Source organism: Lampetra fluviatilis, unplaced genomic scaffold, assembly GCF_964198595.1.
Source record: "Lampetra fluviatilis unplaced genomic scaffold, kcLamFluv1.1 SCAFFOLD_790, whole genome shotgun sequence".
Taxonomy (NCBI): domain Eukaryota; kingdom Metazoa; phylum Chordata; class Hyperoartia; order Petromyzontiformes; family Petromyzontidae; genus Lampetra; species Lampetra fluviatilis.
In genome coordinates, this window is record NW_027621669.1 from 30,193 (window position 1) to 47,541 (window position 17,349).

At 56.3% G+C, this 17,349-nt stretch overlaps 1 protein-coding gene and 1 long non-coding RNA gene across 2 annotated transcripts; both read left to right on the forward strand.

Annotated features, from left to right (window-relative positions):
* The first annotated feature begins 2,881 nt into the window (after positions 1–2,881).
* LOC144955544 (uncharacterized) lies at positions 2,882–7,479 on the forward strand. Its single transcript, XR_013641712.1, has 3 exons — positions 2,882–3,027; positions 5,873–6,491; positions 7,348–7,479. It is a non-coding gene; the product is annotated as an uncharacterized LOC144955544 (long non-coding RNA).
* A 50-nt stretch (positions 7,480–7,529) lies between these two features.
* LOC144955545 (KH homology domain-containing protein 4-like) lies at positions 7,530–15,125 on the forward strand (the record flags this gene model as incomplete). Its single annotated transcript, XM_078885733.1, has 3 exons — positions 7,530–7,680; positions 11,684–11,836; positions 15,037–15,125. Coding segments are annotated over exons 1-3 (326 nt in total), but the record flags the coding sequence as incomplete, so codon positions are not given.
* Between the last annotated feature and the right edge of the window lie 2,224 nt (positions 15,126–17,349).

The window sequence follows — 17,349 nt, forward strand, 5'->3', positions numbered from 1 at the left end:
TCACGCACCTGGGGGGGGGGGGGGGTGGGGGAGGTTAACATTTTTTAATTGTATAATTTTTTAACCTAAAATTAAATATTTATTTTCTTTATTACGTAAAATAAAATAAATTAAAAATGACAACAACTAAATTTAGTTGTGATTTTAGGTAAAATAAATAAAAAAAAAATCCTTTTTTTACCTAAGTTTTTTTTACCTAAAATAAAAGAAATGAGAAATTAAAACAACGACATTTATTCTCATTATTTATTTATTTCCTTTCCCACTTACGTGACTTTACCGAAAAAAACAAAAGAGTAAGGATTCCTTGCAGTCACGAAAACTTCACATCTAGAATGTTAAAGGGACTCTGTGACTCTGCACAAACAGAAAAATCCAGAAAAAAACTGTAAAATCTTCCAGAAAAACACCGTTACACACCAACGCTGCGTGCAAAAATCCCAGTGGGATGCAAGTCAAACAACAACAACAACAACCACAAGACAACTTAGATTAAGGCCATCAGTGTAACTCTGTACTACAACAACACAAACGTGGCCAAACCAAAACACTTTTCGAAAATCACCAAAATAAAGCCATAAAAGTCAAACAACAACAACCACAAGACAACTTAGATTAAGGCCATCACTCTAACTCCGTACTACAACAACACAAACGTGGCCAATCGTATTGGTTCTTTCGGTAAAGTCGTCACGTAGAAGGGAAATAATAAAATAATAAAAATAAAACATAATAAAATAATTCTCACGACGTTTCGGCCACAACGCAAGCAGCCGTCCTCAGGTGAAGAACAGGTGTGTCGGAAAGACAGCGTCTGAATGAAACACCACCAGGCTTGGAGCGTCTTTTTTGAGCTGGGATGGAGGGGGGAAGGGCGCCTTGACAAAAGAATTTGCATATCAAGAGGAATTTTGCATATTTATGGGAAATGCAGATATGCGATTAGTACTACTTGTGAAATGCGTAGGAGGTTTGGCGGGGGGTTTAAAGTCATTAAATTAAACATGGCCAAACCAAAACACTTTTCGAAATCTAAATAAAGCCATGAAAGCAATGAAACAGTGATCATAGGAACTGCATCACAGCATGGCATCAGCTCACAGCAAGTGGCGAACATCACCATCATCGTCGTGTGCGAATTCATAGCAGTAGCACACGTGCTCTAAACGCGTGTTTCTTTTTTAAATCCTTTATATTAAGTTCGCTTGCTTGCTTAGGACCGTGCAAATCTTTCGGTCGTTTTTTAACCCACTTCCCGTGATCCAATCGAGCTGACATTTTGCACACAGACTCGTTGTGCGTGACAATTAATTTTCGTGAAATTTTTTTTCCAAAATTCTACACTGTTTAGGGAATTTTTTAAAAAATATTGAATTACCAATTGCTTCATGGTGGCATGCAATCATCTGACCCATAGGTGGCAGCCATCTCAAGCCAGAGGACGAGAGGACTCTAGCCGCCACGCATATAAAGGATTTATAGTGAAACACTTTGTTTTTACGGGTTATACTTGTTACAGACTCATAGAGACCCACACAGATCCATAGAGAATCAGACACCCATAGGGATAAAACGGTGTACTTCTATCCGTAGTATCTAATTTAAAACGTTTATACCAATCTGATGTATGTAATATAGCGGTGTATACCTATCCGTACTACGCAATAAAAACGGATTATACCTATCCGCTGTATGTAATATAACGGTGCTTACCTATCCCGATGTTTGTAATATAACGGTGTATACCTATCCAATGTATGTAATATGACGTTATATACCTATCCGCTGTATGTAATATAATGGTGTATACCTATTTGATGTATGTAATATAACGCATATACCTATCCGATGTAAGTAATATAACCGGTTCGTACCTATCCGCTGTATGTAATATAACGTTAAATACCTATCCGCTGTATGTAATATAACGTTCCATACCTATCCGCTGTATGTAATATGACGGCGTATACCTATCCGCTGTATGTAATGTGACGGTGCATACCTATCCGATGTATGTAATATAACGTTCTATACCTATTCGCTGTATGTAATATAACGGTGCATACTTATCCGATGTATGTAATATGACGGTGCATACCTATCCGCTGTATGTAATATGACGGTGCATACCTATCCGCTGTATGTAATATAACGTACCATACCTATCCGCTGTATGTAATAAGACGGTTCATACCTATCCGATGTATGTAATATAACGTTCCATACCTATTCGCTGTATGTAATATGGCGGTGTATACCTATCCGCTGTATGTAATGTGACGGTGCATACCTATCCGATGTATGTAATATAACGTTCTATACCTATTCGCTGTATGTAATATAACGGTGCATACCTATCCGATGTATGTAATATGACGGTGCATACCTATCCGCTGTATGTAATATGACGGTGCATACCTATCCGCTGTATGAAATATAACGTACCATACCTATCCGCTGTATGTAATAAGACGGTTCATACCTATCCGATGTATGTAATATAACGTTCCATACCTATTCGCTGTATGTAATATGGCGGTGTATACCTATCCGCTGTATGTAATGTGACGGTGCATACCTATCCGATGTATGTAATATAACGTTCTATACCTATTCGCTGTATGTAATATGACGGTGCATACCTATCCGATGTATGTAATATGACGGTGCATACCTATCCGCTGTATGTAATATAACGTACCATACCTATCCGCTGTATGTAATAAGACGGTTCATACCTATCCGATGTATGTAATATAACGTTCCATACCTATTCGCTGTATGTAATATGGCGGTGTATACCTATCCGCTGTATGTAATATGGCGGTGCATACCTATACGTTGTATGTAATATAACTGTGCATACCTATCCGCTGTATGTAATTGAGCGCCACTCAAACGCGGTGGTGGCTAGCCCCGTGCTCCGCTTTTCGTTGTTGTGGTTGTTGTTGTTGTCCTCGTTGTTGTTGTTGTTGTTGTCCTAAGCCGGAGGCGAGCCCGGGGGAGTTTGGAGTTCCGCCCGACGATGTGAGTGGACTTTTTTGTTGGTTAAGAAATGTTTAAATGTTTAAGAAATTAGCGGCGGCCTAGAGGCCTTGACTAGGCCTCACTCAAACGTGGGGCTCGCTCCTATAGGATCCTGTAGGGTCCTGTATGGCCCGCTCCTGTAGGGTCCTGTAGGGTTTACTCCCATAGGGTTCAGTGTTAATCACTGGGGCTCACTCCCATAGGGTTCTAAGTTAATCACTGGGACTCACTCCCATAGGGTTCAGTGTTAATCACTGGGACTCACTCCCATAGGGTTCAGTGTTAATCACTGGGGCTCACTCCCATAGGGTTCACTCCCATAGGGTTCACTCCCATAGGGTTCACTCCCATAGGGTTCACTCCCATAGGGTTCACTCCCATAGGGTTCACTCCCATAGGGTTCACTCACTGGGGCTCACTCCCATAGGGTTCAATGTTAATCACTGGAGCTCACTCCCATAGGGTTCAGTGTTAATCACTGGGGCTCACTCCCATAGGGTTCAGTGTTAATCACTGGGGCTCCCTCCCATAGGGTTCAGTGTTAATCACTGGGGCTCCCTCCCATAGGGTTCAGTGTTAATCACTGAGACTCACTCCCATAGGGTTCAGTGTTAATCACTGGGGCTCGCTCCCATAGGGTTCAGTGTTAATCACTGGGGCTCACTCCCATAGGGTTCAGTGTTAATCACTGGAGCTCACTCCCATAGGGTTCAGTGTTAATCACTGGGGCTCACTCCCATAGGGTACAGTGTTAATCACTGGGGCTCACTCCCATAGGGTTCAGTGTTAATCACTGGGGCTCACTCCCATAGGGTTCACTCCCATAGGGTTCAGTGTTAGTCACTGGGGCTCACTCCCATAGGGTTCAGTGTTAATCACTGGGACTCACTCCCATAGGGTTCACTCCCATAGGGTTCAATGTTAATCACTGGGACTCACTCCCATAGGGTTCAGTGTTAATCACTGGGACTCACTCCCATAGGGTTCAGTGTTAATCACTGGGGCTCACTCCCATAGGGTTCAGTGTTAATCACTGGGACTCACTCCCATAGGGTTCAGTGTTAATCACTGGGACTCACTCCCATAGGGTTCAATGTTAATCACTGGGACTCACTCCCATAGGGTTCAGTGTTAATCACTGAGACTCACTCCCATAGGGTTCAGTGTTAATCACTGGGACTCACTCCCATAGGGTTCAATGTTAATCACTGGGACTCACTCCCATAGGGTTCAGTGTTAATCACTGGGACTCACTCCCATAGGGTTCAGTGTTAATCACTGGGACTCACTCCCATAAGGTTCAGTGTTAATCACTGGGGCTCACTCCCATAGGGTTCCGTGTTAATCACTGAGACTCACTCCCATAGGGTTCAGTGTTAATCACTGGGACTCACTCCCATAGGGTTCAGTGTTAATCTCTGGGACTCACTCCCATAGGGTTCAGTGTTAATCACTGGGACTTACTCCCATAGGGTTCATGTTAATCACTGGGACTCACTCCCATAGGGTTCAGTGTTAATCTCTGGGACTCACTCCCATAGGGTTCAGTGTTAATCACTGGGCATCACTCCCATAGGGTTCAGTGTTAATCACTGGGACTCACTCCCATAGGGTTCAGTGTTAATCTCTGGGACTCACTCCCATAGGGTTCATGTTAATCTCTGGGGCTCAATCCCATAGGGTTCAGTGTTAATCACTGGGGCTCCCTCCCATAGGGTTCAGTGTTAATCACTGGGACTCACTCCCATAGGGTTCAGTGTTAATCACTGGGGCTCCCTCCCATAGGGTTCAGTGTTAATCACTGGGACTCACTCCCATAGGGTTCGGTGTTAATCACTGGGGCTCACTCCCATAGGGTTTCAGTGTTAATCACTGGGGCTCACTCCCACAGGGTTCAGTGTTAATCACTGGGGCTCAATCCCATAGGGTTCAGTGTTAATCACTGGGGCTCACTCCCACAGGGTTCAGTGTTAATCACTGGGGCTCACTCCCATAGGGTTCAGTGTTAATCACTGGGGCTCACTCCCACAGGGTTCAGTGTTAATCACTGGGGCTCAATCCCATAGGGTTCAGTGTTAATCACTGGGGCTCACTCCCACAGGGTTCAGTGTTAATCACTGGGGCTCAATCCCATAGGGTTCAGTGTTAATCACTGGGACTCACTCCCATAGGGTTCAGTGTTAATCACTGGGGCTCACTCCCATAGGGTTCAGTGTTAATCACTGGGGCTCACTCCCATAGGGTTCACTCCCATACGGTTCAGTGTTAGTCACTGGGGCTCACTCCCATAGGGTTCTGTGTTAATCACTGGGGCTCACTCCCATAGGGTTCAATGTTAATCACTGGAGCTCACTCCCATAGGGTTCAGTGTTAATCACTGGGGCTCACTCCCATAGGGTTCAGTGTTAATCACTGGGGCTCACTCCCATAGGGTTCTGTGTTAATCACTGGGGCTCACTCCCATAGGGTTCAATGTTAATCACTGGAGCTCACTCCCATAGGGTTCAGTGTTAATCACTGGGGCTCACTCCCATAGGGTTCAGTGTTAATCACTGGGGCTCACTCCCATAGGGTTCTGTGTTAATCACTGGGGCTCACTCCCATAGGGTTCAATGTTAATCACTGGAGCTCACTCCCATAGGGTTCAGTGTTAATCACTGGGGCTCACTCCCATAGGGTTCAGTGTTAATCACTGGGGCTCACTCCCATAGGGTTCGCTCCCATAGGGTTCAATGTTAATCACTGGAGCTCACTCCCATAGGGTTCAGTGTTACTCACTGGGACTCACTCCCACAGGGTTCAGTGTTGAGGCTCCGTGTCTGTCTCCCTCTCTGTGTTTGTGCAGGAGGAGAGGAGGGAAGTCGAAATGGGACCAGGTTGGAACCGGTCCGGAAGCAGGCACTGGGCAAGTCCTAGGGTCAGGCCTTGGACCAGGCCTGGGGTCAGGCCTGGGATCAGGCATGGGACCAGGCCTAGGATCAGGCCTGGGACCAGGCATGGGACAAGGCCTTGGACAAGGCCTAGGGTCAGGCCTTGGGCAAGGCCTAGGGTCAGGCCTTGGGCAAGGCCTTGGGTCAGGCCTTGGGCAAGGCCTTGGGTCAGGCCTTGGGTCAGGCCTTGGGTCAGGCCTTGGGCAAGGCCTTGGGTCAGGCCTTGGGTCAGGCCTTGGGCAAGGCCTAGGGTCAGGCCTAGGGTCAGGCCTTGGGCAAAGCCTAGGGTCAGGCCTGGGAACTGGCTTGGGACAAGGCCTCATGCCAGGCCTAGGGTCAGGCCTAGGGTCAGGCCTGGGTTCAGGACTAGGGTCAGGCCTAGGGTCAGGCCTGGGCACTGGCTTGGGACAAGGCCTCATGTCAGGCCTAGGGTCAGGCCTAGGGTCAGGCCTGGCTGCTGCCATCTCCGTGGCCCAGGCCTTGGCAGCGGCAGCGGCAGCAGCTTCTACAGCGAATCTCAAGGCGAGTCTCATGGTGAGGACCACAGTGCCTGTGCCAGGCTAGGTGCACCTTGAGGGCTCGCTCAACTATGCATCCGTACACTCAACCACTCACTCACCCACTCGCTCACCCACTCATCCACACGCTCACCCACTCGCTCACCCACACGCTTACCCACCACTCACTCACCCACACACTCACCGAACCACTCACACACTCACCCACACACTCACCCAGTCACACACTAACTCACCCACACTCACCAACACTCACACTCACTCACCCACACACTCACCCACACACTCACCCACTCGCACTCACCCACACACTCACCCACACGCTCACTCACTCACCCACCCATCCAACCACTTGTCCAGCCACTCACTCACCTACTCACACAAATATCTATTGAACACGCTCATCAATAATAACATTGCGTGTGACTGTCTTCTCACATCTCGCCATGTCTCCCTGCGTCTCCCCATGTCCCCCCATGTCTCCCCCCCCGTGTCCTTCGTGTCCGTACCTCACCACACCACCACCCACCCCACACCACCACCCACCCCACACCACCACCACCCACACCACCCACACACCACCACCCACCCCACACACAACCACCCACACCACCCACCCCACACCACCACCCACCCACGACACCACCCACCAACACACTACACTACACCATCCCCCCCACCCACACTACACCACCCCCCCCCCCCACACCACCACCACCCACACCACCACCCACACCACCACCACCCACACCACCACCCACCCCACACACCCCACACACCCACACCACACACCACCACCCACCCCACACACTACACTACACCATCCCCCCCACACTACACTACACCCCCCCCTCCCCCCCACGTTACATCAGCCCCCCTCGTCCCAGCCGGACGTCGCTTTGCGAGCGCGGCACGAGCCGGGCGGATCGGCAGCACGGAGCGGCGGTGGTGGTGGCGGTGGTGGCCGTGGTGGTGGTGGTGGCGGTGGTGGTGGTGGCGGTGGTGGTGGCCGTGGTGGCGGAGGGATTGGGGGGGGGCCGGAGGAGGGGGCGGGGGGCCCCGGGGGGGGCGGTGCGCTGGATGCGGCTTCCGCTGCGGCTGCTCGCGTCACCGCCGCGCTGATGTCACGCGGCAAACTCCGCCAGCAGCAGCAGCAGCAGCTGCAGCATCAGCAGTTGCAGCAGCAGCAGGCGGCTGTGGTGATGGTGAGAGCCGGGGGGGGGAAGGTGGTGGTGGAGGTTGTGGTGCAGGTGGTGGTGGAGGTGGTGGTGGTGGAGGTGGTGGTGGTGGAGGTGATGGTGGTGGTAGTGGAGGTGGTGGTGGTAGAGGTGATGGTGGAGGTGGTGGTGGTGAAGGTGGTGGTGGAGATTGTGGTGATGGTGGAGGTGGTGGTGGAGGTGGTGGTGATGCACGTGTCTCCGTGTCTCTCTCCGTGTCTCCACGTGTCTCTCCATGTCTCCACGTGTCTCCCTCCGTGTCTCTCTCCGTGTCTCTCTCCGTGTCTCTCTCCGTGTCTCTCCATGTCTCCACGTGTCTCCCTCCGTGTCTCTCTCCGTGTCTCTCTCCGTGTCTCTCTCCGTGTCTCTCTCCGTGTCTCCACGTGTCTCTCCATGTCTCCACGTGTCTCTCTCCGTGTCTCTCCGTGTCTCTCCGTGTCTCTCCATGTCTCCACGTGTCTCTCTCCGTGTCTCTCCGTGTCTCTCCGTGTCTCTCTTTGTCTCCCCGTGTCTCTCCGTGTCTCTCCGTGTCTCCACGTGTCTCTCTCCGTGTCTCTCCGTGTCTCCACGTGTCTCTCTCCGTGTCTCTCCGTGTCTCCACGTGTCTCTCTCCGTGTCTCTCCGTGTCTCCACGTGTCTCTCTCCGTGTCTCTCCGTGTCTCCCCGTGTCTCTCCGTGTCTCTCTTTGTCTCCACGTGTCTCTCTCCGTGTCTCTCCGTGTCTCCACGTGTCTCTCTCCGTGTCTCTCCGTGTCTCTCTCCGTGTCTCTCCGTGTCTCCCCGTGTCTCCACGTGTCTCTCTCCGTGTCTCTCCGTGTGTCTCTCCGTGTCTCTCTCCGTCTCTCTCCGTGTCTCTCCGTGTCTCTCCGTGTCTCCACGTGTCTCTCTCCGTGTCTCCACGTGTCTCTCTCCGTGTCTCTCCGTGTCTCTCTCCGTCTCTCTCCGTGTCTCCCCGTGTCTCTCTCCGTGTCTCTCCGTGTCTCCCCGTGTCTCTCTCCGTGTCTCTCCGTGTCTCCCCGTGTCTCTCTCCGTGTCTCTCCGTGTCTCTCCGTGTCTCTCCGTGTCTCTCCATGTCTCCACGTGTCTCCGTGTCTCTCCGTGTCTCTCCGTGTCTCTCTCTGTGTCTCCCCGTGTCTCTCCGTGTCTCTCCGTGTCTCTCCGTGTCTCTCCGTGTCTCTCTCTGTGTCTCCCCGTGTCTCTCCGTGTCTCTCCGTGTCTCTCCGTGTCTCTCCGTGTCTCTCCGTGTCTCCCCGTGTCTCTCTCCGTGTCTCTCCGTGTCTCTCTCCGTGTCTCTCTCCGTGTCTCTCTTTGTCTCCACGTGTCTCTCTCCGTGTCTCTCCGTGTCTCTCTCCGTGTCTCTCCGTGTCTCTCTCCGTGTCTCTCCATGTCTCCACGTGTCTCTCTCCGTGTCTCTCCGTGTCTCTCTCCGTGTCTCTCTCCGTGTCTCCCCGTGTCTCTCCGTGTCTCTCTCCGTGTCTCTCCGTGTCTCTCTCCGTGTCTCTCCGTGTCTCTCTCCGTGTCTCCCCGTGTCTCTCTCCGTGTCTCTCCGTGTCTCTCTCCGTGTCTCCCCGTGTCTCTCTCCGTGTCTCTCCGTGTCTCTCTCCGTGTCTCCACGTGTCTCTCTCCGTGTCTCTCCGTGTCTCCCCGTGTCTCTCCGTGTCTCTCTCCGTGTCTCTCCGTGTCTCTCTCCGTGTCTCTCCATGTCTCTCCGTGTCTCTCTCCGTGTCTCCACGTGTCTCTCTCCGTGTCTCTCCGTGTCTCTCTCCGTGTCTCTCCGTGTCTCTCTCCGTGTCTCTCCGTGTCTCTCTCCGTGTCTCTCCATGTCTCCACGTGTCTCTCTCCGTGTCTCCACGTGTCTCTCTCCGTGTCTCCACGTGTCTCTCTCCGTGTCTCTCCGTGTCTCTCTCCGTGTCTCTCCGTGTCTCCCCGTGTCTCTCCATGTCTCCACGTGTCTCTCTCCGTGTCTCCACGTGTCTCTCTCCGTGTCTCTCCGTGTCTCCCCGTGTCTCTCCGTGTCTCCCCGTGTCTCTCTCCGTGTCTCCCCGTGTCTCTCTCCGTGTCTCCCCGTGTCTCTCTCCGTGTCTCCACGTGTCTCTCTCCGTGTCTCTCCGTGTCTCCCCGTGTCTCTCCGTGTCTCTCCGTGTCTCCACGTGTCTCTCTCCGTGTCTCTCCGTGTCTCCCCGTGTCTCTCCATGTCTCCACGTGTCTCTCTCCGTGTCTCTCCGTGTCTCTCCGTGTCTCTCCATGTCTCCACGTGTCTCCCCGTGTCTCTCCGTGTCTCTCCGTGTCTCTCTCCGTGTCTCTCCGTGTCTCTCCGTGTCTCTCCATGTCTCCACGTGTCTCTCTCCGTGTCTCTCCGTGTCTCTCCGTGTCTCCACGTGTCTCTCTCCGTGTCTCTCCGTGTCTCCCCGTGTCTCTCCATGTCTCCACGTGTCTCTCTCCATGTCTCTCCGTGTCTCTCCGTGTCTCTCCGTGTCTCCCCGTGTCTCTCTCCGTGTCTCTCCGTGTCTCCCCGTGTCTCTCCGTGTCTCCCCGTGTCTCTCTCCGTGTCTCCACGTGTCTCTCTCCGTGTCTCTCCGTGTCTCTCCGTGTCTCCCCGTGTCTCTCTCTGTGTCTCTCCGTGTCTCTCCGTGTCTCTCCGTGTCTCCCCGTGTCTCTCCATGTCTCCACGTGTCTCTCTCCGTGTCTCTCCGTGTCTCTCCGTGTCTCCCCGTGTCTCTCTCCGTGTCTCTCCATGTCTCCACGTGTCTCTCTGTGTCTCTCCGTGTCTCTCCGTGTCTCCACGTGTCTCTCTCCGTGTCTCTCCGTGTCTCTCTCCGTGTCTCTCCGTGTCTCTCCGTGTCTCTCCGTGTCTCTCTCCGTGTCTCTCCGTGTCTCCCCGTGTCTCTCCATGTCTCCACGTGTCTCTCTCCGTGTCTCCACGTGTCTCTCTCCGTGTCTCTCCGTGTCTCTCCGTGTCTCCACGTGTCTCTCTCCGTGTCTCTCCGTGTCTCTCCATGTCTCCACGTGTCTCTCTCCGTGTCTCTCCGTGTCTCTCCGTGTCTCCACGTGTCTCTCTCCGTGTCTCTCCGTGTCTCTCTCCGTGTCTCTCCGTGTCTCTCCGTGTCTCTCCGTGTCTCTCCGTGTCTCCCCGTGTCTCTCCATGTCTCCACGTGTCTCTCTCCGTGTCTCCACGTGTCTCTCTCCGTGTCTCTCCGTGTCTCTCCGTGTCTCCACGTGTCTCTCTCCGTGTCTCTCCGTGTCTCTCCATGTCTCCACGTGTCTCTCTCCGTGTCTCCACGTGTCTCTCTCCGTGTCTCCCCGTGTCTCTCCATGTCTCCACGTGTCTCTCTCCGTGTCTCTCCGTGTCTCTCCGTGTCTCCACGTGTCTCTCTCCGTGTCTCTCCGTGTCTCCCCGTGTCTCTCCATGTCTCCACGTGTCTCTCTCCGTGTCTCTCCGTGTCTCCCCGTGTCTCTCTCCGTGTCTCTCCATGTCTCCACGTGTCTCTCTCCGTGTCTCTCCGTGTCTCCCCGTGTCTCTCCATGTCTCCACGTGTCTCTCTCCGTGTCTCTCCGTGTCTCTCCGTGTCTCCCCGTGTCTCTCCGTGTCTTTCCATGTCTCCACGTGTCTCTCTCCGTGTCTCTCCGTGTCTCCCCGTGTCTCTCTCCGTGTCTCTCCGTGTCTCCACGTGTCTCTCTCCGTGTCTCTCCGTGTCTCTCCGTGTCTCCCCGTGTCTCTCTTTGTCTCCACGTGTCTCTCTCCGTGTCTCTCCGTGTCTCCACGTGTCTCTCTCCGTGTCTCTCCGTGTCTCCACGTGTCTCTCTCCGTGTCTCTCCGTGTCTCCCCGTGTCTCTCTCCGTGTCTCTCCATGTCTCCACGTGTCTCTCTCCGTGTCTCTCTCCGTGTCTCTCCATGTCCCCACGTGTCTCTCTCCGTGTCTCTCTCCGTGTCTCTCCATGTCCCCACGTGTCTCTCCGTGTCTCCACGTGTCTCTCTCCGTGTCTCCCCTCAGGGCATGCTGGGTGGTCTGTCCCCGTGTCTCGTCTCCCCGGCGGCGTCGACGTTTGTCCCCGCCCCGGAGCCGCTGGTCGTGTCCGAGGTGGAGATCAACGACGTCCCAGCGACCTGCAGGGACACGCTCACACGGGGACACGTGCAGGATGAGGTGAGGACACGGGGAGACACGGGGAGACGCGGGGAGACGCGGGGAGACGCGGGGAGACGCGGGGAGACGCGGGGAGACGCGGGGAGACGCGGGGAGACGGGGAGACGCGGGGAGACGCGGGGAGACGCTGGCAGACGCGGGGAGACGCGGGGAGACGCGGGGAGATACGGGGAGACGCTGGGAGACACGGGGAGACACGGGGAGACGGGGAGACGCGGGGAGACGCGGGGAGACGCGGGGAGACGCTGGGAGACGCGGGGAGACACGGGGAGACGCGGGGAGACGCGGGGAGACGCGGGGAGACGCGGGGAGACGCGGGGAGACGCGGGGAGACGCGGGGAGACGCTGGGAGACGCGGGGAGACACGGGGAGACGGGGAGACGCGGGGAGACGCGGGGAGACGCGGGGAGACGCGGGGAGACGCGGGGAGACGCGGGGAGACGCTGGGAGACGCGGGGAGACGCGGGGAGACGCGGGGAGACGCGGGGAGACGCTGGGAGACGCGGGGAGACGCGGGGAGACGCGGGGAGACGCGGGGAGACGGGGAGACGCGGGGAGACGCGGGGAGACGCTGGGAGACGCGGGGAGACGCGGGGAGACGCGGGGAGATACGGGGAGACGCTGGGAGACGCGGGGAGACACGGGGAGACACGGGGAGACGGGGAGACGCGGGGAGACGCGGGGAGACGCGGGGAGACGCTGGGAGACGCGGGGAGACGCGGGGAGACGCGGGGAGACGCGGGGAGACGCGGGGAGACGCGGGGAGACGCGGGGAGACGCGGGGAGACGCGGGGAGACGCTGGGAGACGCGGGGAGACACGGGGAGACGCGGGGAGACACGGAGACGCGGGGAGACTCTGGGAGACGCGGGGAGACGCGGGGAGACGCGGGGAGACGCGGGGAGACGCTGGGAGACGCGGGGAGACACGGGGAGACGGGGAGACGCGGGGAGACGCGGGGAGACGCGGGGAGACACGGAGACGCGGGGAGACTCTGGGAGACTCTGGGAGACGCGGGGAGACGCGGGGAGACGCGGGGAGACGCGGGGAGACGCGGGGAGACGCGGGGAGACGCGGGGAGACGCGGGGAGACGCGGGGAGACGCGGGGAGACGCGGGGAGACATGAGGAGACGCGGGGAGACGTGGGAGACACGGTGAGACGGAGAGACACGGGGAAATGCGGGGAGACAGAGACATGGGGAGACACGCTCACACGGGGACACGTGCAGGATGAGGTGAGGGCGGGGAGACGTGGGGAGACGCGGGGAGACGCGGGGAGACACGTGGGGAGACGGGGGGAGACGGGGAGACGCGGGGAGACACGGGGAGACACGCGGGGAGACACGGGGAGACACGCGGGGAGACACGCGGGGAGACACATGGGGAGACACGCGGGGAGACACACGGGGAGACACACGGGGAGACGCGGGGAGACACACGGGGAGACACATGGGGAGACGCGGGGAGACGTGGGGGGTGGGAGTTGGTGGTTATGAGTAAGCCGAGCAGTGTGTAGATTAGTAAGCTGAGTGCTGTGTGTGTGACTGTGTGTGTGTGTGTCTGTGTGTGTGACTGTGTGTGTGTGACTGTGTGTGTGACTGTGTGTGTGTCTGTGTGTGTGTGTGACTGTGTGTTTGTGTCTGTGTCTGTGTGTGTGTGTGAGTGTAGATTAGTAAGCTGTGTGTGTCTGTGTGTGTGTGTCTGTGTGTGTGTATGTGTCTGTGTGTGTGTGAGTGTAGATTAGTAAGCTGTGTGTGACTGTGTGTGTGTGTCTGTGTGTGTGTGTAGATTAGTAAGCTGTGTGTGACTGTGTGTGTGTGTCTGTGTGTGTGTGTGTGTCTGTGTGTGACTGTGTGTGTCTGTGTGTTTGTGTCTGTGTGTGTGTGTCTGTGTCTGTGTGTGTGTGTGAGTGTAGATTAGTAAGCTGTGTGTGTCTGTGTGTGTGTGTCTGTGTGTGTGTATGTGTCTGTGTGTGTGTGAGTGTAGATTAGTAAGCTGTGTGTGACTGTGTGTGTGACTGTGTGTGTGTGTCTGTGTGTGTGACTGTGTGTGTGTGTCTGTGTGTGACTGTGTGTTTGTGTCTGTGTGTGTGTGTCTGTGTCTGTGTGTGTGTGTGAGTGTAGATTAGTAAGCTGTGTGTGTCTGTGTGTGTGTGTCTGTGTGTGTGTGTCTGTGTGTGTGTGTAGATTAGTAAGCGGTGTGTGGTGTCTGTGTGTGTGTGTGTGTCTGTGTGTGTCTGTGTGTGACTGTGTGTTTGTGTCTGTGTGTGTGTGTCTGTGTCTGTGTGTGTGTGTGAGTGTAGATTAGTAAGCTGTGTGTGTCTGTGTGTGTGTGTCTGTGTGTGTGTATGTGTCTGTGTGTGTGTGAGTGTAGATTAGTAAGCTGTGTGTGACTGTGTGTGTGACTGTGTGTGTGTGTGTCTGTGTGTGTGACTGTGTGTGTGTGTCTGTGTGTGACTGTGTGTTTGTGTCTGTGTGTGTGTGTCTGTGTCTGTGTGTGTGTGTGAGTGTAGATTAGTAAGCTGTGTGTGTCTGTGTGTGTGTGTCTGTGTGTGTGTATGTGTCTGTGTGTGTGTGAGTGTAGATTAGTAAGCTGTGTGTGACTGTGTGTGTGACTGTGTGTGTGTGTGTCTGTGTGTGTGACTGTGTGTGTGTGTCTGTGTGTGACTGTGTGTTTGTGTCTGTGTGTGTGTGTCTGTGTCTGTGTGTGTGGTGTGACTGTGTGTGTGTGTCTGTGTGTGACTGTGTGTTTGTGTCTGTGTGTGTGTGTCTGTGTCTGTGTGTGTGTGTGAGTGTAGATTAGTAAGCTGTGTGTGACTGTGTGTGTGACTGTGTGTGTGTGTGTCTGTGTGTGTGACTGTGTGTGTGTGACTGTGTGTGTGACTGTGTGTGTGTGACTGTGTGTGTGTGACTGTGTGTGTGTGTCTGTGTGTGTGTCTGTGTCTGTGTGTGTGTGTGAGTGTAGATTAGTAAGCTGTGTGTGACTGTGTGTGTGTGTGTCTGTGTGTGTGACTGTGTGTGTGTGACTGTGTGTGTGACTGTGTGTGTGTGACTGTGTGTGTGTGTCTGTGTGTGTGTGTCTGTGTGTGTGTCTGTGTCTGTGTGTGTGTGTGAGTGTAGATTAGTAAGCTGAGCGGGGCGTCTGTGTGTGTGTGAGTGTAGATTAGTAAGCTGTGTGTGACTGTGTGTGTGTGAGTGTAGATTAGTAAGCTGAGCGGGGCGTCTGTGTCTACGCGTGGACGCTTCATGGGGCCGGAGGAGAGAAGTCGCGCTGACTTCGGATCCACACGGTGACAACAACAACAACAACAACCACCACCACAACCACCACAACCACCACAACCACCACCACAACTACCACCACATCCACCACCACAGCCACCGCAACCACCACCACAACCACAACCACCGCAACCACCACCACAACCACCACCACAACCACCATCACATCCACCACCACAGCCACCGCAACCACCACCACAGCCACCGCAACCACCACCACAACCACCACAACCACCACCACTACCACAACCACCGCAACCACCACCGCAACCATAACCACCACCACCCCAACTGGTCGAAATTTTGAAATTAACCCGTGTCTCTCCCCCCCCCCCCCCGTGTCTCCCCCCGTGTCTCCCCCCCCCCCCGTGTCTCCCCCCGTGTCTCCCCCCGTGTCTCCCCCCCCCCCCCCCCGTGTCTCCCCCCCCCCCCCCGTGTCTCCCCCCGTGTCCCCCCCCCCCCCCCCGTGTCTCCCCCCGTGTCTCCCCCCCCCCCCCCCCCCGTGTCTCCTCCCCCCCCCCGTGTCTCCCCCCTTGTCTCCCCCCGTGTCTCCCCCCGTGTCTCTCTCCCCGTGTCTCCCCCCGTGTCTCTCCCCCCGTGTCTCCCCCCGTGTCTCTCTCCCGTGTCTCTCCCCCCGTGTCTCCCCCCGTGTCTCCTCCCCCCCCCCCGTGTCTCCCCCCTTGTCTCCCCCCGTGTCTCCCCCCGTGTCTCTCTCCCCGTGTCTCCCCCCGTGTCTCTCCCCCCGTGTCTCTCCCCCCGTGTCTCTCTCCCGTGTCTCTCCCCCCGTGTCTCCCCCCGTGTCTCCCCCCGTGTCTCTCTCCCCGTGTCTCCCCCCGTGTCTCCCCCCGTGTCTCCCCCCGTGTCTCTCTCCCCGTGTCTCCCCCCGTGTCTCCCCCCGTGTCTCTCTCCCCGTGTCTCTCCCCCCGTGTCTCCCCCCGTGTCTCCCCCCGTGTCTCTCCCCCGTGTCTCTCCCCCCGTGTCTATCCCCTCGTGTCTCTCCCCCCGTGTCTCCCCCCGTGTCTCTCCCCCCGTGTCTCTCCCCCCGTGTCTCTCCCCCCGTGTCTCTCCCCCCGTGTCTCTCCCCCCGTGTCTCTCCCCCCGTGTCTCTCCTCCCGTGTCTCTCCCCCCGTGTCTCTCCCCCCGTGTCTCTCCCCCCGTGTCTCTCCCCCCGTGTCTCTCCCCCCGTGTCTCTCCCCCCGTGTCTCTCCCCCCGTGTCTCTCCCCGTGTTTCCCCCCATGTCTCTGCCCCGTGTCTCTCCTCCCGTGTCTCTCCCCCCGTGTCTCTCCCCCCGTGTCTCTCCCCCCGTGTCTCTCCCCCCGTGTCTCTCCCCCCGTGTCTCTCCCCCCGTGTCTCTCCCCCCGTGTCTCTCCCCCCGTGTCTCTCCCCGTGTTTCCCCCCATGTCTCTGCCCCGTGTCTCTCCCCCCGTGTCTCTCCCCCGTGTCTCCCCCCGTGTCTCCCCCTGTGTCTCCCCCCGTGTCTCCCCCCGTGTCTCTCCCCCCGTGTCTATCCCCTCGTGTCTCTCCCCCCGTGTCTCCCCCCGTGTCTCTCCCCCCGTGTCTCTCCCCCCGTGTCTCTCCCCCCGTGTCTCTCCCCCCGTGTCTCTCCCCCCGTGTCTCTCCCCCGTGTCTCTCCTCCCGTGTCTCTCCCCCCGTGTCTCTCCCCCCGTGTCTCTCCCCCCGTGTCTCTCCCCCCGTGTCTCTCCCCCCGTGTCTCTCCCCCCGTGTCTCTCCCCCCGTGTCTCTCCCCCCGTGTCTCTCCCCGTGTTTCCCCCCATGTCTCTGCCCCGTGTCTCTCCCCCCGTGTCTCCCCCCGTGTCTCCCCCTGTGTCTCCCCCCGTGTCTCTCCCCCGTGTCTCTCCCCGTGTCTCTCTCCTCTCCCCGTGTCTCCCCGTGTCTCTCTCCCCGTGTCTCTCTCCCCGTGTCGCTCCCCGTGTCTCTCTCCCCGTGTCTCTCTCCCCGTGTCTCCCCCCCCGTGTCTCTCCCCGTGTCTCTCTCCCCGTGTCTCTCCCCGTGTCTCTCTCTTCGTGTCTCTCTCCCCGTGTCTCTCTCCCCGTGTCGCTCCCCGTGTCTCTCTCCCCGTGTCTCTCTCCCCGTGTCTCCCCCCCCGTGTCTCCCCCCGTGTCTCTCTCCCCGTGTCTCTCCCCTTGTCTCTCCCCGTGTCTCTCCCCGTGTCTCTCCCCCGTGTCTCTCTCCCCGTGTTTCTGCCCGTGTCTCTCCCCCCATGTCTCCCC